General features: G+C 38.1%; 1 protein-coding gene across 4 annotated transcripts in view; it reads right to left on the bottom strand.

Moving 5' to 3' along the window:
* PPP2R2A (protein phosphatase 2 regulatory subunit Balpha) overlaps nucleotides 1-21,494 on the bottom strand; it is an 84,801-nt gene extending 63,307 nt beyond the window's left edge. Inside the window, exons 1-2 of one of the 4 annotated variants that reach the window (XM_032389224.1) lie at nucleotides 21,175-21,494; nucleotides 19,242-19,316 (exon numbers count right to left, since the gene is read on the bottom strand). Coding sequence is in view for 3 of the 4 variants with exons in the window: in XM_032389220.1 (XP_032245111.1) it covers nucleotides 19,242-19,316; nucleotides 20,318-20,510 (268 nt within the window). In the remaining variant the exon portion in view is untranslated. Of the gene's footprint in view, nucleotides 1-19,241; nucleotides 19,317-19,710; nucleotides 20,260-20,317; nucleotides 20,724-21,174 lie in introns of those variants that run through there. The other 3 variants (XM_032389222.1, XM_032389220.1, XM_032389221.1) reach the window with 3 other exon arrangements.
* Between the last annotated feature and the right edge of the window lie 421 nt (nucleotides 21,495-21,915).

The following is a 21,915-nucleotide window of genomic DNA, read 5'->3' as shown; positions in this document are numbered from 1 at the left end:
GAAAGAGAAGATCAAAAGCAGGGAGAGGCAGTGTGCTATTAAGTGTACAGATGTTATATTACTAATATCAGGGGATGAGTGCTCCTCATGAAAATGCAGGGGAAAAACAATTACTCCCTCAATTCTACGTGTTGGTTTCAGGAACCCAAAAGAAAATTATGATCTTAGCTGCCCTGCAATCAATAAGTGACTATAATCATACTTATAAATGTCTTTACTTGGGGATAAATGTTTTAATTAATTAAAAGTGATTTTAGGAGTAGAAATAAAACTGAAACTCATTTGAATCCAATAAAGCTAACACTTTCTCTGATATTTTAAATATGTGAACAAATTTCACATATGCACTCAGTCAACAGATATTTCTTTTTTTTTTTTTTTTTTTTTTTAAAGATTTTATTTATTTATTTGAGACAGAGAGAATGAGAGAGAGAGAGCACATGAGAGGGGGGAGGGGCAGAGGGAGAAGCAGACCCCCTGCCGAGCAGGGAGCCCGATGCGGGACTCGATCCCGGGACTCCAGGATCATGACCTGAGCCGAAGGCAGTCGCTTAACCAACTGAGCCACCCAGGCGCCCCTCAACAGATATTTCATGAGCACCTACTAGGTATGCCAGATACGGCCATGAGCACTTTATTAACATAAAGACCCACTCCTCGTTGAGTTTAATAAATCAGAATATATTTCAAAGTTTAAAAATGGTAGTAATAAATTTTTTAAAACCTCACTGCTTTTGGCTGATTCCTTAAAGGTGCCTAAACTTTAGGTTTTAAAAATCCAAGTTACTATCTTTTAATTTTTGTCATTATTGCTGTACTTGAGGGAAAGAATTCCACAACTTTCCAAAGCTTAGTATATTAAAAACAATAGTACACAACCTTAGAATTTAATCAAAGAAAGCAATCTTCTACTTTTATATAGAAAAATAGAAATATGAATTCTGGGAATTCTCCCGTTTTTTTGGTAGACAAAGCGATTATCAAGTGTTTTGGAACACGAAGAAAACAGTACTAGAAACATTTTATTGATACACTTGTTAAACACAGAAATCCAAAACTCAGTTCTCTCTCCCCTCTCGATCCCACTAAAATGACAATAAATGAATAAAAACAGTTTAAGACAATAAGAACAAAGGAGCATGCAGGGAAAGAGCAGAAGGAAGACGACAACGAATGTGCTGGAAAACAGAAACCAGGTAACTTACAGAATAAAAGCATGTGGAAGGGGTTGCCAAGCAGAGGCAAGCAGACTCACCTGGCAGACCCTGTGAAAGGTCAGGAAAGAACAGTGAGGAATGGGGCTCAAAACATGGCTACTGGTTAAAATCTCTGTATAAGATGCAGGGAAACCCCACTCTCAAGGAAGAACTACTTTACTTTCTGAAGTAGCTGGACCAGAGAAGAGAGTTTGAGCTATGGCTGATGATGAAGTCCCAAACTGAAAACAAGATTAAGTGGGAGGACACATACTAAACAATGAGCTGCTCAACGCTGAACGCACCACCCTGAGATCAAGACCTATTAGTTCCTCATTCTTAAATGCTATTGACAACCAAGTATCGCCAGACACTGCAGTATGCTGACACAAAAAAGAAACTCAAAAGAAATGGAATGCCAAGACCAGAAAATTTTTTTTAAAAAACTAATCTTCTCAAAAAGAAAGGTTGCTGAAAAACAAACAAAAGAGTTCTTAAAAACATAACTGGAAATGTAAAAATCGGTGAAAGAGTTGGAAACAAAACTGAAGAATTCTCCTAGAACATAGAACAAAATTGTAGAGGAGAAGAAAAAAATTGGAGGCTCTGTGCAAAAAGCCCAAATTCCATGTAATAGGAATTCTGGAAAGAACAAATAAAACAGAGAAGGAAAAAACTGAAGGAAATGAATCCACAAGTTGAAAGAGTCCAATGAGGACTAATTCAGCATCAAGGCACATCATCCAAATAGGAAAAAAGAGTAAACAGAGTGGCATTATGCTTCTCAAATGCAACAATGGACACTAGCAGACAAAAGAAATGACTTCCAAATTTTGAGGAAAAATGATTTCCAATTACCAGCCAAACCTTGAAGTGGGCAAGTAGAATAAAGACATCTTTTCTGGGGCACTTGGGCAGCTCAGCTGGTTAAGCATCTGCCTTTGGCCCGGGTCATGATCCCAGGGTTCTGGGATCGAGCCCCACATCAGCTCCCTGCTCAGTGGAGAGCCTGCTTCTCCTCTAATAAATAAATAAAATCTTAAAAAAAAAAAAAAAAAAAAAAAAGACCTCTTTCCCAGGCAGGCAAGACCTCAAAAACTGTACCCACCCATGAAATCTTTCTCACGAAACACTGATGCTGTGCACTACTAAAATGAGGGAGCGAATCAAAAGAGGAAAAGACACAGGACCCAGGAATAAAGAGATCCAACACAGAAGAAGTAGAAAGAATTCCCATGATGGTGAAGTAAAAATAAGAATGAAGGAAAATCCAAGGACAACAGCTATGCAATAAACTTAGAAAAAAGCCAGGCCAGATTGAAGGATAGAGCTCAAGGCAAAAGTAAAACTGATAAGAATATTTGACGTACTTCAATATACTGACAGGAGATTTAGTTACCTGTCAGAAAAATCTAAGGATGATTTAGTGACAGAGTCACAGAAAACAAAGCAAATCACTTTAGACTGAAACATGATGGGAGAATTCCAGAAGGTGGGGTGTGTGTGTGCGTTATCGGATTCTTTTGACCATGTAGAAAATTATATTGAAAGGTGCACAAAGAAAACAGTGATGATAGATTAAAAGACGATAACAACTGAAAAACAAGGTAATTATTAACTCTAGAGAAAATAATGTCACAGCAGAAAGGATACAATCATAATTCAATACCTAGCAGCAGTGAACAATACACGGACATAGTAACGTCCACTTTCCTATAGTTTCCTATGGCAACTGTACCAATTACCAGAAATTTGTTGGTGGCTTAACAGTATACAGATTTATTCAAAGTTCTGGCAGCCAGAAGTCCAAAATCAGTTTCACTGGACTCAAGGGATCAGCTTGGCTAACTCCTTCCAGAGGCTCCAAGGAAGAATCTGGTTACTTTCTTAGTTTCAAGAGGCAACCTGCATTCCTCAGCTTATGACCCTTTCTCTGCATCATTCCAACCTCTTGCTTCTGGTATCACATCTACTACTTCCTCCTTAGATCTTACCTCCCTCTTTTCCTTGTAAGGATCCTTGTGATTACATTTACGGCCTAGGATAATCCAAAATAATCTCTCTATGTCAAAATCCTTAATCACATCTTTGCTCCCTTTGCCATATAAAGTAAATTCACTTGTTCTGGGGATTAGGATGTGGATCTCTGAGGGGTAGTGGAGGACATTATTCAGTCTACCACAACCCTGAATGGTTTAAACAATAATAACAGTAGAGGCATCAACCTTCAGCTCAGGTCATGATCCCAGGGTCCTGAGATGGAGACCCACTTCACGTTCTCTGTTCAGCAGGGAGCCTGCTTCTCCCCCTCCCTCTGCCTGCCACTTGTGCTCTGTCAAATAAATAAATAAAATCTTAAAAAAAAACAAACAATAACAGTACAGCAATACTGAGAAAATAGGAGAAGAGGAGCAGAACACAATTCAACTCTTAGCTACCATTTACATCTGAGGACATCTAAAATTGATTAACAGCTGTATGAACATACTGTTTAGAAATAGGAAAATAAATACCAGAAGAAACCAGCTGGAAGTCTGGGGGACTCAAGGGTGGTTACAGGTGAGGAAGACAGAAAACTGTCACTTTTCCTCATAAGCATTTTGAACTAAGATTAGGTGGTTGGGGAGGGAGAGAAATCCTCATCGGAGACCGAAAAGGTACCTCCGAGGCTAACGAAGCCAACAGAAAATCACAAAAATGAAAATTAAAAAGTTAATCATTTATACTTACTAAAAATCTGTATTAGTATTAGAGATTATAGAACAACCAATTTAGGAGTGAAGATTTTATTTCCTAAATTCATCTTTTTCACAGCACTAGGACAATCTATTTAAAAAGGCAAATTACTAGCAAAAGCAAACCTTTAAGAATACTGAGATATTGGTCTGAACTAAATTTGAAATACAAACACAAATTTAATCTAACAATTAGGGGTGGCTAACAAGTAGCACACTATGATGCAAGCTGCTCTTTTAACAGCTAGTACAAAGCTCCCCAGGAGGTGTTTATTCATTTATTGAACAAATGTTAAATGATGTGAGAACAGCACAATGAATCTATTCAGTTTGTCAGAAATGCTGAGTAAAAGAATTACGATACTACTCTACCTGTTTTCCCTTCCCCGAGAAAAGGCTATGAACTGCCTCTTCCCTCTAAGTGTAGACTGCAGACCAAGACAGCAGCAGTAGCAGCAACATGACCAACCCTGCAGCAAGTTAGAAAAGCAAAATCATACGTTCCGCCCCAGATCTACAAGCAGAATCATAATCTGCATTTTAACAAGATTTCAGGGAAATCCATAAGCATATAAAGCTTGAGAAGTATTGGTATCCAGCTAATACAATTCTTTTGACAAAATAAAACAGCGCACTTCTGAATAAGGAATCAAAAAGAAAAATAAGGATGTTCATTGGTACAATAAAATGTCCTTTCTCTTCAGACTCCTGTAAAATTTTTTAAGGGCTCTACATATATTCATCAGCCTACTCAAGGTCTGGTAAAGGATTCAGATCATCATAGAACATCAAAGAAACAGAACAGTGCCACCGAGGGGAGGAAGAACAGGGCTTTTTTTAAGAACCTCTGCAGTTCAGGGTCAACACTTCTAACGGGATTTTTCTGAGATCACACTTTCAGGTGCTCCCAAACTCCACACCTACCAGCTAGGGGAAAATGAAACCAGTAGTATGAAGAATGCTTTGGCTCTAGCACACATTGAAAGCCCCGCCACTAATGTAGAGTATCCAATCACAGGAAAGAACAAAACCATGGAGGGACTTGAGAACAGGAAAATGAAACAAAAAAAATTAAAGAACAAGCTTGAACTTTTACTGTAAATTAATCAAATAATAGTCAAAGTGCCAGACCCCAGCCTAACTCAAATTCTGCTGAAACTAATCTTCCTACTTCTGTCTTTGGATTCCCCAAACTCCTAACTCAACTAAGCTAAAGCTATATTCATTAATGCAACATGTACTTATTGAAAGTGCCTATAACCTGCCCCAAATCTCAAAAACAACTAGTTGATCTTGATTTGTGGACTCGAAAGGCATTTACTCTGTTAATTGTTAATCTGTTATTTCTGTTCATCATGCATTAAATAACTAAGTAACTGCACCAACTAAATTTTCTGAGCACTAAGTATACGCCAAAACTAAGCACTCATGTATATTTAATCCTTTAAATAACAATGCAAGTACTATTAATTATCCCCATTTGTAGATAAGAAAACTAACAACAGTTCTCAAATGTTTTTTTCTTACCCTCTGCCTTCCACTGCCTGTCAAAAACAAAATCACTTCATTAAAAAGACTTTCCCATCTACTCTAGACCCAAATTATTTCTTTGAGCTTCCATACAACTTTCCTCAGCTATGATGATGGGAGGGGGGAGAGGTTTAGCCATTACAAATGAATAAGAAAAGCACCCAAAAAGAGCAACAAAGGACATGAACAGAATCTACATACTTAAACATGTTCAAACAAGTTAAGTGGAAAAGATTTTACTGAATGGCAATATTGTGCTAGACACTGTCAACAGGTCAGGAAATAGGTACTCCTATTCATTGCTGGAGGAAGTGAAAACCCACACCAACTTTCTAAGGCAATTTAGTAATACATTCTTTAAGCCATAAAAAAAGGTCACATCTTTTGACCAATAACTCCACTTCTAGAAATATATCCTAAAGTAGTAAGATTCTCACAAGGATGTTCATAATAAATTTACAATAGCAAAAGCTATAAAAACTAAAATGCCCAAATTAAGTACAAAAGCCATTTATCTTCTTAGATGTTAACTGGGGGAAAAAAAGCACATGTAATGCTAGTTTTTAAAATATACATTCACAGCAGAAAAAGGACAGATCTAAGTCAAAATGTTAATAGATGTCATCTAAAAATGGTGAGATTATGTGTGGTTTTATTTTTGTTGTTGTTTACTTATGGTAGTTTTTTTTTTTTTTAAAGATTTTATTTATTTATTTGACAGAGAGAGACACAGCGAGAGAGGGAACACAAGCAGGGGGAGTGGGAGAGGGAGAAGCAGGCTTCCCGCTGAGCAGGGAGCCCGATGCGGGGCTTGATCCCAGGACCCTGGGATCATGACCTGAGCCGAAGGCAGACACTTAATGACTGAGCCACCCAGGCGCCCCTACTTATGGTAGTTCTAAAGTCAGAAAAACCAAGGCTCAACCTCTGGCTCCCCCTCTTACCACTGTGTGACGCTGATCAGGTTACTTTAATTCTTGATTTCCTTATCTACGAAATGAAAATAATAATACCACCTATCCTCAGAGGCTGGCTGTGAAGATTAAATGATAACACATGCAAAACACTTAACACTGATTGGCAGTTAGCTAAGTTAATTGAGCACTTATTTTTTTTAAATGATTTTTCATTTTAGAGAGAGCGTGCACATGCAAGCACAGGGGTAATGGGCAGAGGGAGAGGGAGTGAGAGTCTTAAAGCAGACTCCACCCTGAACCCAACGCAGGGCTCAATCCCACAATCCCAAGATCATGGCCCGAGCCAAAACCAAGAGTCTTGGATGCTTAACCAACTGTACCACCCAGGTGCCCAGCACTTACTTTTAAAATATATGTTTACGTTTATACTGAATTATATTTCCTTAAGTAATAAAAACCCTTAATATTAACAGATTATCACATAACAAGAATTTAATGAAGCTGTATTGTCACCAACTTGAGCAGTGTAAAATTGTGACATTTTGGCATTTTACACAAGGTTAACAAAATTGCCAAGCAATCTGGTCGAGAATTAGAGATGGTGGACACATGAACAAAAGGAGCTATGTATTTACTGAGTAACAAAGACTCAAAAGGAGAGAGGAAAAAAAAAAAGACACATTAGGTCTTTAGGATCTAGCCTACTTTATGATGTCTATTAGTTCTAAATAATCACCGAAAAAAAGACCTAGTCACTTCAGACATCACATCAGGAACAATTAAGATTCAAATGGAGAAAACTTAAGATCTAGTTTAATGAAGGGGTATGACAAAGACTTCGGGTATCAATGAACCCAAACTGTTTGTTTGGTTTTTTTAAAGATTTTATTTATTTGACAGAGAGAGACACAGCGAGAGAGGGAACACAAGCAGGGGGAGTGGGAGAGGGAGAAGCAGTCTTCCCGCTGAGCAGAGTGCCCGATGTGGGGCTCGGACCCATGACCTGAGCCGAAGGCAGATGCTTAACGACTGAGCCATCCAGGCGCCCCCCCAAATTGTTATTTTTAAAGATTTGGGTATCTTAGACATTATTACTTTACTTTTAGACATTACTTCATAACTTTGCTTAGCTTTAGAGTCTACTAATTGCACATCTAGATGCACATCCCAAACATGTACAACCTTCTCAGCAACTCTTCAGACTGAAGCTACAGAAATCACAGGACAGTTAAAAAGAAAAAGGTAGCTACTAAGGCAATTCATTAGATCCTAAGACAAGCCTATATACCTTGTCTATAATGGATCTCTGGAATATATTTTCCTACTTTCAAATCTAAAGTGATGAACACGCTCTGTTAAGTTAAAAACATGCAACTATGAAACACTTCTGAAACCCTGTGACAGTATCTCTAGGGACAGAGAACCTGGGAGAATGGGGTTAAGAGGGAGACATACTTCCATTCTATACCTCTTACACCGTTTGGATTTACCATCTGTATGTGTAACCTAAAAAGTTTATTTACATTATTCATTTGTCAAATTCACTGTACAATTCAGCACTCATTACTATATTCACAGAACTGTGTAACCATCACTATCTAATTCCAGAATATTTTCATCACCCCCTTAGAGAAATGCAGTACCCAATGGCAGTCACATCCTTCACTGGTCCCATCAACCACAAATCTACTTTATCTTGATAGATTTCCCTCTTCTGGGTATTTCATATAAACAGAATCATATAATATGTGGTCTTTTGTGCCCAACTTCTTCAACTTAGCGTGTTTTCCAAGTTCATCCATGTTGCAGCATGTAACATCATTTCATTCCTTTCTATGGCTGCATAATATTCCATTGTACAGATACACCATCTTTTCTTATGCATCATCAATTAACAGAGATTTGGTCTGTTTCCACTTTTTGGCTATTATAAGTAATGTTGCTATAAACATTCATGTCTGATGGACACATGTTTCAATTCTCTAAAGTATATACCTAGGAAAAGAATTGTTGGATTGTATGGTTAAATCCTTATTTAACTTTTTAAGGAACTGCCAAACTGATCAAATGAAGGCATGAAACACACAGGATAGAGGGAAGAGAGAAAAAGGCTTGTTTACACACTACCACATTTACCTGGAGAGATCTCCAGTAATATTCATTAGTATATTCAACTCACAAGCATTTAAAACCACTGAAGGACATAGTTATGAAGTTAGAAAAACTTGAGATACATGTGATTCTTTCATTTAATTCCAAGAACAACCAAGTATTTGTACTACAGCACCATCTCAATACCAAAAAGCATGTCAACTCAGAAAAGGGAAAATAATTTATTATTCACATTCCAACATTACCTATAAATTTTTTACATAGGATTAGCCAAGAATCTCCCAGTAATGTGAACAGGTTAATACCACAAGCCAGAAAATGTTATAGAAAAGACTTATTGTAATAAAATTGACGTTCTTAATATACCTAAATTGAAGGATATATACACCTACATCCCTCACATTCTCCACAGCACTCGGAACTCAACATATTCTTGTTGACTTGTGGATGAGTAACTGGCGCTCTACCCTTTCCCTATGCGAACCAGAGATTTAGATTTTTAATCAAATAGTATTTTTAAAAACTGAACCACAGAGAAGCAATGTGGAAGCCTAAAAGGCAAACAGAATAGTTTTACTAACTCATAATCTTAGGTTAACAGTGCTCAACTTTGAGTATCAGTGTCCTTGTGTACAAAATGATAATAATGTCTATCTCAAAGGCTACTGCAAGAAATACAACCGTGATCATTCCTTACTTACAATTTTATTACAAAGAAATATGATGCAGTTGCCAAATTTTCCTAGTATGCTGAATATTTTGCTTAATTAATGAAATAACATACCGGCTGTCCTACTGTTAATATAAGGAGGTTTATGATAATGAAATGTGATTTACAAAATCCATGGGATTTTCTGTTTTTAAACCAGAAACCGCAAAACAAATGAGCTAAAACTCCGGTCAAAAATTTAGATTTTTGCTTAATCCTATCGTGGAAGAGCCTACAAAATAAAGTAATCCAGTTCTAGTTTTCAAACTGTTAATCTGGGGTAAAAAGATTTTTCACACAGCAGTACCAATCTGTATTCTTTAATATCTTCTGTCTAGGGCTCTCTCTGTCCACCTCCAATCATTTAAAGGAAGTACTTCTGCTGTTCCTTCCCACAGAACCCCAGCTATATATAAAAAGACTAGAAGCACACACTAGCTAAAAGGTGGAAGCAACCTAAATGTCCATCAATGTATGAATGAATAAACAAAATGCGGTATATACATACAATGGAATATCATTCAGCCTTAAAAGGGGAGGAAATCTTGTCACATGCTACAACATGGATGAACCCTGAGGACATGAAGTAAGCCAGTCACAAAAAGGCAAATACCATTATGATTCAATTTGTGGGATGTATCTAAGGTAGTCAAATTCACAGAAACAGAAAGCAAAATGGTGGATACCAGGGGCGGAGAGAAGAATGGGGAACTGCTAAACAGGTCCAGTTTCAGTTTTGCAATATGAAAAAAATCTAGAGATAAGTTTCACAACAACGTGAAGTGTACACTTACAAATGGTTAACATGGTACACTTTGTTACATGTTTTTAATAATAAAAATGCATTAAAAGATTTTTTTTATTTTATAAGCTAAAAAATATTTTGCTTGAAGAACTGGTTCTGCTGCTAGAAAAAAATTAATTCTCCTTTTATATCAAGGGAGAAAAAAAGACTAGGAGCAATCCCTTCTCAACTACCAATTCCCATAATAACCATTTTTGCACGCTGCATCCCTAAAGAATTAGACAAGAATTATTTATTGCCTACAACAGCCTTTCTCTCCTGAAATAGAGCTTTCCCAATCTCTTAGCCAATAAGAATGTATTAAAGATTCCTCTTAGGCTATCTTAGAAACACATCTATTCCATACCCATAAGTCTCTTACCTTGTGATAAGCTGAAAAAGATAGAGACAGAGACAAAAAGGTTCTATTTCCACTTTGACACAAAGGAGACCTGACACTCTAGAATGTCAAGTTCTGAAAGTTAACATTTTTCCAGGTCTTTAGAAAATTTAAAAAATTTTCTCACCAATCCCTTTTATCTACTTTGGGTTCTCGCTTAATACAGGCTAACTGAAGAAATTTATATTCTTTCTGAATGAAATACAAAACAAGCAACTGGTTCAAAACCCAATATATTCCTCTAATATTTTTACCCATGGTTAAAGAGACAAGTTTTTAATTTAAAAAAAAAAAAAAGCAATATTTTAAAGCTGGCAAGTCACAGAGAAGATTCATCCCTCTAATATCATAGCAGAAAAAATAAGTACTAAAAGGATTCCTAAGAAAACAAATAACCCTCTTAACAGTCTAAAAGCTATTATTTCCATATAAAATATGCCTACTGAAATTTGGAAGAGTTCATGGACCAATGAACAGATAGTGGGAAAAGCCCTAAATCTTCCAAATTTCAGTAGGCATATAACCATAGGCAAAACTTTAGGTTAAAGCAGAGGTTCTTAAGTAGGGTCATTGGTCCATGAACCCCCTTGAACTGTATAAAAGAGGTCATTCAAAGAATTCAGAAGAGAAAATCTCAGTTGATACTGGAACATTCAGAGAGGAAATCAACCAAAAGAAACTAAAAATTACAAAAGTACAACCTCTGGTAATAGTGGCTTATAGAACAGCATTCCATCATGATTTGCCAAGGATTCCACACATGACACAGGCAAAGACCTGGGTGACATTTTTATCAACTACTGCTAAAATTAACTAAACATATGTTATAAAAAATAAGTTCTTTTTTAACAAACCCAGCATTTAAACATGGATTGGGAAATTGGTGCAGCTAGTTTTAAAAGGCCTACGTACTTTGAGAAACGTTTTCTAAAGGGTAGAAAAACAGCCACAAAAATACTGAAAATACTAAGCAATGAATGGTTGATACTGCATTCTTAGAATGGGAACTTCAGCAACTGTTTTAAAATAGAATTACGCTGTACTTTAAAGTAAAATTTAGGGGTGCCTGGCTGGCTCGGTAGGAAGAGCATGCGACTCTTGATCTTAGGGTTGTGAGTTTGAGCCCCCATTGGGTGTAGAGACTACTAAAAAATAAACTTAAAAAAAATAAAGTAAAACTTAAAACACTGTTCTCTCTCCTTCTCCTCCCTATGGTAATTAATAGAGTTGGGATGTAGAAAGTTACCATGTCAATTTTATGCCTTTCTTCCAAGAAAAACACACATCAAACTGCCACATGTTGGGCTCAAAGTAAAACAATGCCAAGGTCACCAACTCATTTCTAATAACCCCGGCAGCAACCCAGAAATGGCACCATACCGGGCTCTGAGGAAGTCAGTAATCCTACATTAAGTATTAATGTTAACTGGACCTGAGCAGATAGTGGGAAAAGCCCTAAAAAACTTTTAAAGTATTTTGGCAAATATGTACTGGTATGTAATCTTTGCAAGGGAGCTAAGTTTAAAAATAGGTATTTTAAAATCCTAAAGGTATCCTTCCTTCACCAAGATCACCAGATGAAAGAGCTTAAGGCAGATCTAATTTGGTATCTAAAGAACAGCGAGGGAGTAGGCTGAAACAATATCAAGTCACAGGAAAGCTTTTATAGGAAAGCTTTAGACACTCATGCACAAAAGCTGCATACTGCTCTGATCACTTATCTTGTGGTCTGTGAGACTCTTTCAAAGCATTAATACAGTGAAACCTATTAACAGACTAAACCAACGGCTGTCAAATATTTCTGGGATGGCAGGATTTCTTTACACTTAAAATCTGAGGACCCCAAAAGGCCTTTCAAATTTTAAAATATTTATCAATTTAAAAATATTAATGATAAAACCTACACATTAACAAAAAAAGATGAAAAATGACTTTATTTTCCCACAAAAAATTAGCGAAAAGAATCGCACTGTTTTACATTGCTGCAAATCTCTTTAACGTGTGGCTTAATAGAAGATGCCTAGATTCTCTTGACTGCGTCTGCATTCAACACACTACACTGTGTTGTGGTGGTAAGATATGCGAAGAAAACACCCTCATTCAGGGATGTGGTTGAAAAGGGAGGAGTATTTTAGTAAGCCTTTCATGTAGTTACGGATATCCCTTTGACACTACACCAAAACTGGACAAGTGGTCATTTCTTATCAGTCGTCTGTTACATTAAAATCCGATGCTGTACCTTGCACTTTTACTTATGCATTTTTTTTTAATATTTTATTTATTTATTTGACAGAGAGAGACACAGTGAGAGAGGGAACACAAGCAGGGTGAGTGGGAGAAGGAGAAGCAGGCTTCCCGCTGAGCAAGGAGCCCGATGTGGGGCTCGATCCCAGGACCCTGGGATCATGACCTGAGCCGAAGGCAGACGCTTAACGACTGAGCCACCCAGGTGCCCCTACTTATGCATTTTTTAACATCACAGGCATTGGACAGTTGTAAAACACTGACTTAGAGTCATCCAAAATTCAGAGCTTCCAAATGTTGACACATTTCATTACATTACATCAAAAAATTGCAATCATTAATATTACTGGTCTCATCTGAAAAATCTTTACGTATTGGGAAGTTATCCAACTCAGGATGGCATCTACATGTTTTCCAAAATTCTCACTTTTGCTTGAAAGCTCAAATTTTATCATGGGCAACAAGTATTTTCCACTGAGGCAACAAATTCACTGCTAATTTGAGAAAATGTCTGCCAAATATCCAAGTCTAAATAACCATCATTTATTCGTCAGTAGTTCTTTCTAACAAAATAATGTTCCATGAAAAGGAGCAGCTAACTAGATGAGCTTAAAACCCAAATAAGTGCACCAATGCTTTTCCTCCAGACAGCATGTTCTCTGGTCTGTAGCAGAAGTGCTTTGGTGTGCCTCTCATTTTGTCACTCAGAATGTTTAACAGACATGTACTCAAGATCAAGATTTAATAAAGTTAGTTTTTACTGCTTCATCGAAAACATTCCTATGTAAAATTGGCATTTCCAAACTGCTGGTACATGGTGAAGATTTCCATGACTACTGGGACCATTTGGTGCCACGGCCTGGATTCACTCTAAGACACTAGCAGCTTTACCCATATTACTTTTGTACCATTGCTGCAAATGTCAACACTGTCAAAAAGGCAAATATATTATAATGCAAATAGTTTTGACTTCACAGACCTTTCGAAAGAGTTGAGGGGGTCACCAGACCACACTCTAAAATAGCTGTTTTGATAATGGTTATGGACCCTCTCTGACCAGAAAAATGTACGTATGTACAAATATACACAATACATTTTTTTATTTTTTTTGAGAGAGCGTGCACGCACGTGCGCACACGGGTAGAAGGAGACGGAGGGAGAAGCAGACTCCTCACTGCGCAGGGAGCCCAATGCAGGCAGACTCTGGGATCATGACCTAAGCCGCAGGCAGACGCCCAACTGACTGAGCCACCCAGGCGCCCCCAAACCATTAAATTTTGTGTGATATCCCAAAAATTGTTTTTCACAGTTTTATTTAGGGAATATTTAGACTCTACTACTTAATTTTTTCCTCCCAAGAACGAGTCCATAGGTCTAAATCCTACCAGAAATAAACAGAAAGCAAAGTGTTGACAGATGCCATGCATATGGATCCAAGTTTCATAAAAACAAGGCTTCATGTAATAAAATCATATCCTAAAATAATTTCCTATTAAAAAAACTAAGATTGTCAAATATGCAGAGAAGATATACTTGTATTAAAATATTATAAATCTAAAATTATTACTTAATAGTCCACAATATTAACTATTAAATAATGAAAATTTACAAAAAATAAAAATAATTAACTATCTTTTTTAACCAAAAATTACACACTTCAGATTATCCACATGTATTTGAATTTTTAATATTTAATATTTCCACAAGTAAAATTTAAGCAAATAACAGATTACCAGGTATTGCTACCACAAAAAAATCACTAGGAAAAATTCCTTACTGTTTCACTTTAAAATGATGACCTTGGTTTTCTAGTTTGTTAAATCCAGACTTTAAAAACAAAATCAGTAATTTTTCTACTACTATATACGAAGGACTGGGAAGGGATCAAGCGATGTATAAATGGGTTACACTGGCCATGGGTTGATGATGTTGGGTGATGGGGGTTCAATATATACTATTCCATACACTTTCCGTAATGTTCAAAATCTCCCATAACAGTGTTTTTTAAAAAACGCAAGTACAAAAAAAAAACAAAAATAAAAAAGCACAAATACAGAAAGAACCAGGCAAATTAAAAATTGGGCAATTACTAGCTTCAGGACAAATGAAGGGATGCACAAGAAACACTGCAGTCTTGGTTCGGCAGTGAACATCTGCATGGTCATAACAATGTAAGCACTGACTTCTAATTTAACCATACCATGTGTATGGTTAAATTGGGGTATGGGGGTGATAAACTGGGGTATGGGGTGATAATATTAACAGCTTAATCTTCATCTACTAGAGAGGAAAGTCAAGGAAATGTCCAAAATGGATGAGAAATAGAAGTTATCATTTTATTCACAAAAAATTAAGCAACAGGAAATACAGTTGGAAGAGTTCAATATAATCGCCTTTAGAAGGATTAAGGAGTGGATAAAGGTAGGGATTGCCAGTTTTCACTCTAAACCCTTTTTAGTACAGTATTGATTTAAAAACATATAGACACAGACACACACACACTTTTTTTGGGTGAAATCTAACAAATATAGAAAATCAAAAATCAAAAGAGAAATGTCCAGGATAATCAGTTAATCACTAAAACCAGCACCCAGTCAAAACACTATCTCCATGAGCCCCGCCCCTCCCCCCCCCCAAGAACAACTCCCTTCCATTACTTAAAAGTAACCATCACATACTGGCTTTTATAGCAATTATTTTGTAGCTATTCTTCAGTTTTACCAGTTTAGTATGTGTCTCTAAGGCTATGGTTTAGTTTTGAATATTTTTTAAACTTTGTATTAATGGAATCAAAGAATATGTATAAAACGTACATACCATCTCTTCACTTTGGCTGAGGAGAAATTCTTAATAAATACCCCAGTTTTCTCATCCTCCCAACTCTTCCTTACTTGCCATAAACATTCCAACAAAAACAGCTAAACCCTTAAAACACTCTATGTGCCAGGCTTCTGTTTTATGCATATTAACTCATTTAATCACCAAAACAACAGCGTAAGGAAGATTTTATTGTGATCTTCACTTTAGAGAGGAAAACAGGCACAAAGAAGTGAATTAATTTGCCCAAGATTACCCAGCTAGCAGAGGACTGAGTAGGATTCAAACTATGTAGCCTAGCACCAGTGTCTGTGCTACCTACTATCTCATGAGCAAGTTGTCAATAAAGGAAATTTTTCAAGTATAGAATATGATAAAATGTTATTACCATTACCATGAAGATTAAAAGGAAAACTGCAGGATATGAGACTGTCTGAGTGATAAAGAGATTTTAGTACCTCACCCTTCTCCCAGACAAGTAGCTATACAAAGATAAACCACTTAAAAGTGCCTGAAGAGACCTGTGCATAATAGAATAAGTATCCCAGTAAGAGCCTACATCGGCCAAAGATCAATCACAGTATTTGGTCAAACATCAAAATTCTTAGTTCTGCAATGCACTTAATAACAAATTCTGAGCCTTGATTAAGTCCAATAAAGACTTCTTTCTAAATTAAGGCCCGCAAAGAGCCCGGTATCTCACACAACTCAACTTACCAGTAGTAATAATGTTGGGCTGTTTCTTTTCTAAAACATCTTTGAGAAGTAACAAGATTAGAGTACAAGGAACAACAGAAATCATCTAATCCAGTCCTGTCATCTTAAGGCTAAGCTTACTGGAACCCAGAGAAGCACTTATTCCAAGTGACATACAATCGTTTGTCACCAGGATAAAAACCCAAGGTCTCCTACCTTCTTTCTATTACACAGCTGTAGAACATCAATCCAGTTATAAAGCCTGCCAAATAAATACATCCATGATTTCCAGAGTATATCGCAATCATCTTTTCAACAGATCTCTTTCCCCTTCATGAAAAACCTCATAACAGTAACATTCACATTCCTTCATTCAACAAATACTCAACACTTACTGTGTGCCAGGCATTGTTCTAAGCATAGTAGTTTGTATAGGATGTTCTGCATAGAGCACTAAGATGCATTAGTCCTGCACAGCGTTAACAGCAGAGCTTTAGGGTAAATTACAAATAAAAAGTGCTATAAAGAAAGATTTTTAAGATATTTCCAAAAAAGGAGGATAAGTAAAAGAGTTACAGACATGACTTGAAGAATTTTAAACTGCGGGAGGAGTGTAAGGCATTCTAAGGTGGGAACAGCAAAAAACAAAGACCCAAGAGTAAGACTGTACAAGACCTGTTTGAAGAACAGCATCCATTTAGCTGGATCATAAACCATATTAGCAGATGAACTTAGAGAATAGGGGGCATACTGGTGAAAGGTCTCACATTCTAGGCTGAAATATCTGGATGTAATTCATAATCCTAGGGAAGCAGTGACCACCGAAGATTTCTGATGAACATAAAATTGGGACAGCATTTAAGATTAACTTAAAAGCAAAACAGAGAAGCAGCAGGGAATCGTTTAGGAAGTTACTGCAACCTGGATGAAAGATACTGAGATCCTGAACTAAGGTGAAATTGGTCATGGAAAGAAGACTAAAGCATTACAAAACTAACAATGGTATGCCACGACAGCTAACTGCATGTAGGAGGGGAAAGAATTAATTTAGAGCTTTTGATGGGAAAGAACTTGCAATGCATCATTAACAGAAAACAGGCAAGCTAAACTAAAGATTTAGCTAGATGTAACCTGTTTAAAGAAAATGTATTAATCTTATTTGAGAAAAGCAAATCTTCCCTTAGTAACATAAACATAATAGACTATGACATGCAAACTACAGTATGCAAAAAAAAAACCCAAATTAAAGGAGTATAATTTGAAAATTAGGTGCTTTCTATACTTACTACACTAGCATAAACATAGGTACTAGATCTAAAGTCATGTTTTTATTAAAATATACATACCAAGCCTCAGCATGTTAAGATGCTAGGAATGCACTGTATGTTAAGGTACGATCTAACAACCTCAAAAGAAAATTATTTAATCAATCAGTAGCAAAATGTAGCTACTAAGTATTAGCAGAAGAGAACTACAACTGATCCCATCATACATATCACCAACTATCATTTGATTCAGTTAGGTAAGTCTAGAACCATCAATTTCTTCTAATTAAATAAAGCCCATGTGGTCTCTCTGCCTACTGTTTAACAAGTACACTATGAGCTCCTTCAGGGCAGGGTTTATGTTCCATATACCTTGCAGCCCCAGTGCTCAACATTTATGAAGCCCCTCAACAGATCTTTGATATAAAAAATAAATGGAAATCAATCTAGGAATAGTTTTCAAGTATACAGCAGTCTCATCACGAATGATCCAATATTTGAGTGGCTACTATTCAACAGGTAATGGAATTACAAAATAAGTAACATATGAGTCCACCCTTGAACTTAGAAGATTTCTCTCAAGTCAACCACCACAAGCTTCACCAGAAAACCCTGATTTGCACTATTTGTGTGACCATCAGTGAGTCTCTTAACTAAGACTTCTGGTTTCTCATCTGAAAAACATGAGGATTCAATAGAAAAGAAATGTGATAGTGCTCTATGAAGTATCACAGGTACAATGTATGCCAGTTGGCTCCCCAAAGAACACACCAAACTATTCAGACACTTCACTAAGAATGACACTAACAAGGCAAATCCAAGCTTTTGACTGGCTCAACACAAGTCTATCATCCTACCATCGCCTGAAGAAATCCTCAAAACAAACAGTACTGCAGAGAGTAGGTCAGAAATAGGATCTCAATATGAGGACAATACAATCTAGAGAAGGAGGATTTATAAACTTTAGACAATTTTTTTGAAATTAAAAGTACATTTAATTCATTTGAGTTGTTGGAAAATTCCTACTATAATTCAAGACAATACGATTAAAATTCAAACTTCAAATAATATTTCTGAACAATGAAATGATACAACTACTTTATGGGAAATAATGCCTCCACCACCTAAGACCATCTCAAATGAGTGTAAAATTAATGTTTCAAAACTTAAAAGTTTTTGAAATACATTAATAACTTTGGGAGAAGAATTAGTGCTTCAACTGATCAAACTCAGCTTCTAACTGCGCAAGAATAAGCTCCCCAGAAGCCATGCTATATATCCATAGCATTGTTGTTTTCTTATCCACCTAAATTAATCTTTGTAAAGACAGTAACATTTATCATTTGAGCCAGCATTTCTTCACAGAATGTCAATCAACACCACACACTGCGAGTAGGCAAGTTAAACACTAAAAATCTTACCTAAAAAATGAAAATCATTCAAAAATGTTTCTGAGGTAAATGTTAATGCCTATTTTAACACAATTATCTAAAAATGATGAATAACACAAAAATGCATCACCATTTATTTGTACATGAAATTTAGAGTCAGGAAACCTTTACGATATGAACCTTAGATTTTTCTTGTGACAGTTTTATATACATCATCATCTAATGCTCCTTTCACTTAATAGATAAAAAATGATACAAGGTATTAAAAATAAAAGACTGAAGACTATTTTCCAGAAAAGTGACTTTTAAAACTGTTCCTCCATTGTTAGACAATAAACTCAGTATGCTCTTAAACTGTAACAGACCTAGCTGCAAGGAAATCCTTCAGTAATCAAGACTCTGAAGATTCCATATTCAAATTTTGCATTATTAAATGCTTTCTTACCTTCTGCTACATCATCATCTACTGCTCCTTTCACCTGAGAAAAACACCACTGAATATCGTTCCCTCCTCCAGCTCCTGGAAAAAGAAAACATACCAATTAAAACTGAGTTCTGTTCATGTTTACTCTCGTAAACACAGAGATGGTATCCATGGTTGGCATGATACTAATAGCCTAGTACTGCCCACACATACAACCACCAGCCCAGAGCACTAATTTGGAAGGTTCGTCTCCAATAGTTGGCACTACATTTAAAAAAAACAGAGAGATTCCAGGTATTAAATATTTAAGGGCTATGTACTATCATTAACATTGGATATGTGTTCCAAACTTCCATTTCCCCTTCCCCTAAAATACAGTAAAAGCCTCACAGTCACGCAAGACCTACCAGAGAAAAGTAAATACCAAAAGTTAGACAGTTTTCCTTTAAGTTTACAAAAGCCTGCAGAAGGGTTAATAAGGATAAACTACCATAAAACATGGAACGAAGAGAAAACTTCAGGAACATTACTGCCTGGGTGAGGAGTAATGATTCATATGAACCCAATCACCAAAGCGCACACACAGCAAACAACACTCACCACCCATTTCTTTGCATTTCATTACCAACAAATCACTGGCTCCAGACAGGAAAAGAAACCGAAATAAATGCTGGTGAAGAGACTGTCAGAGGAAGCTTGTTTTGCCTCCCTGCACCTTATCCCTCAGAATCCAAAGGACCTTGCAAACAATTTCGCTAGTTTGTCATCATCTTGTACAAAACAATTTTAATTTCACCTAATTATTCAATAAGGCCAAAGAGCAACTTGTTTACAGCAAAACGTAAGTCAATCCAACACGTTAACTTTTCTAAAGGTTTAATTATTTAAAGGTTATTATCTTTTGGAAATATTGGAAAAAGCATGGAAAATTGGTTTAGTTCCTGAATGTTTCTATTTCACTTCCAAGCACTGTGGAGGAAATGTCCTGTGTATCTATGGAGGAAGATACTGAATCAAGATCTAGAATTGGTTCTATTAGTAGAACGAAGACATTCAGCAACATCAAAATGTATAAAAATCATCCTCAAAGCAATTACCTTTCTCTTCCTTCACCTTCATTCTTGCTAAATATTCCAAGCTGGTTTTCTCTATGCATCCTTCGCCAACCCCCCCCAAGCTTTTACCTAAATCTCTCTCCCCTTGGCTATTTATATCACTGAACTCCACAACTATTTTAACTAACTCCATGAAACCCTTTTGGGAAAAGGACATCTGCACAAAAACTAACATACAAAACGCAAAGTTTAAATTACATTTTTCATGCAACTTGGTGTATTAAAGGCCTTGCACTCTTTGGACACGAAGGGTAAGAAACGAAAGGGAACTAGTTCAAGACAAAAAATTCAGGGGTATGGTCTCAAAAATATACGTACCCACAGTGGGGGGAAAAATACACATAGGTCCCCATTGTATTTTAACTTGTAAAGCACTCTTTCTTCTCAGTACAAAATACATTAATATAAACACCCAAGAAAGCTTGCAGCAAGGGAAAAAATAGGAATTATATGAAGGAAAAACCCTAAAAAAAGCCCCGGGGGCGGGGGAGAAAGCGGGGGGAGCGGAGGTTACACCGGGCTCCTAAGCAGTAGGGACAAATCTGCACTCGCCCCCACCCCGCCCCACCCACGCCTTACCCCTCGGCTCGCCAGCCCATACCCCACCCCCACCCATGCCAAGGTTCCAGCCCTCATTTTAAAAGCCATTTCGGTATCACAGCGACCCCTCGCCTCACCAGAACCCTCCCCACCCCCACCCCACCCCACTTGACCAATTCCCTGAAATCCAAGGGGCGCCCCGTGGCTCTACAAGAGGCACAGGCGGTCGCTAGGGGGTGATGGAGGGAGAAGGAAGGAAGCGGTGCCTTGTCAGTGGACGAGGGTGATTTCTCCTTTACCTGCCATGTTGCGCTGCAAATGGTGACCCTGCTGGGTTCCTCGGGGTCTCTGCTTCCTGAACTCACCCCCCTCACCTGGGGATGGGGGGGTAGAGAGGGCGGATGGCGGCGGATGGCACCTGTGGGGGGGAGAGGGCGGGGGTCGGGGGAGAAGGAAGGAGGGGCGGGCAGATCAGCCAGCAGGATGGTGGATTTCACTCTGGGGCTTCCCCGCTCTCGCTCTTTCTCCAGCAGCGGCGGCGGCAGCTACGACAGCGACGGCGGCGGCAGCGGCAGGGGCAGGCGACTCCACTTTCAAAATGGCGCCGGCTGGCCTGGCCAGTGACGTCACCCGGAGGCGGAGCGGCCTGGCCGGGGCGGAGGGGCGGGGCGGGGCGGGGCGGGGCGGAGCGAGGACCGGGGCGGAGACCAGAGGGGGAGGGGCGGGGAGCGGCCGGCCCGGCTCCGGGCCCCCGCCCCTTCCTCCCCCGCCCCGCGCGCTGCGTCCCCGGCGGCCCGGCCTGCGCCGCGCCCTATGTCGCGCGCGGCTGGTCTGAGGTCTTTCTGTGCCTTCCGTCCCCGGCCCAGTCCGCGGTCCTGTGCACATCACAGTGTCCCAAAGGACGGCCCAGTCCGCGGTCCTGTGCACATCACAGTGTCCCAAACCCTCGCGCCTGTGCCTGGACTCCGGGGCGGGCTCAGCCGTGCAGTTACCGTGCTCGCTCGCGGGGATTCGTGGGATCCTGTGTCTTGGAGCATACC

This window comes from Phoca vitulina, unplaced genomic scaffold (genome assembly GCF_004348235.1).
Source record: "Phoca vitulina isolate PV1807 unplaced genomic scaffold, GSC_HSeal_1.0 scaffold53, whole genome shotgun sequence".
Taxonomy (NCBI): domain Eukaryota; kingdom Metazoa; phylum Chordata; class Mammalia; order Carnivora; family Phocidae; genus Phoca; species Phoca vitulina.
This window is presented reverse-complemented; position numbering and strand designations above follow the sequence as displayed.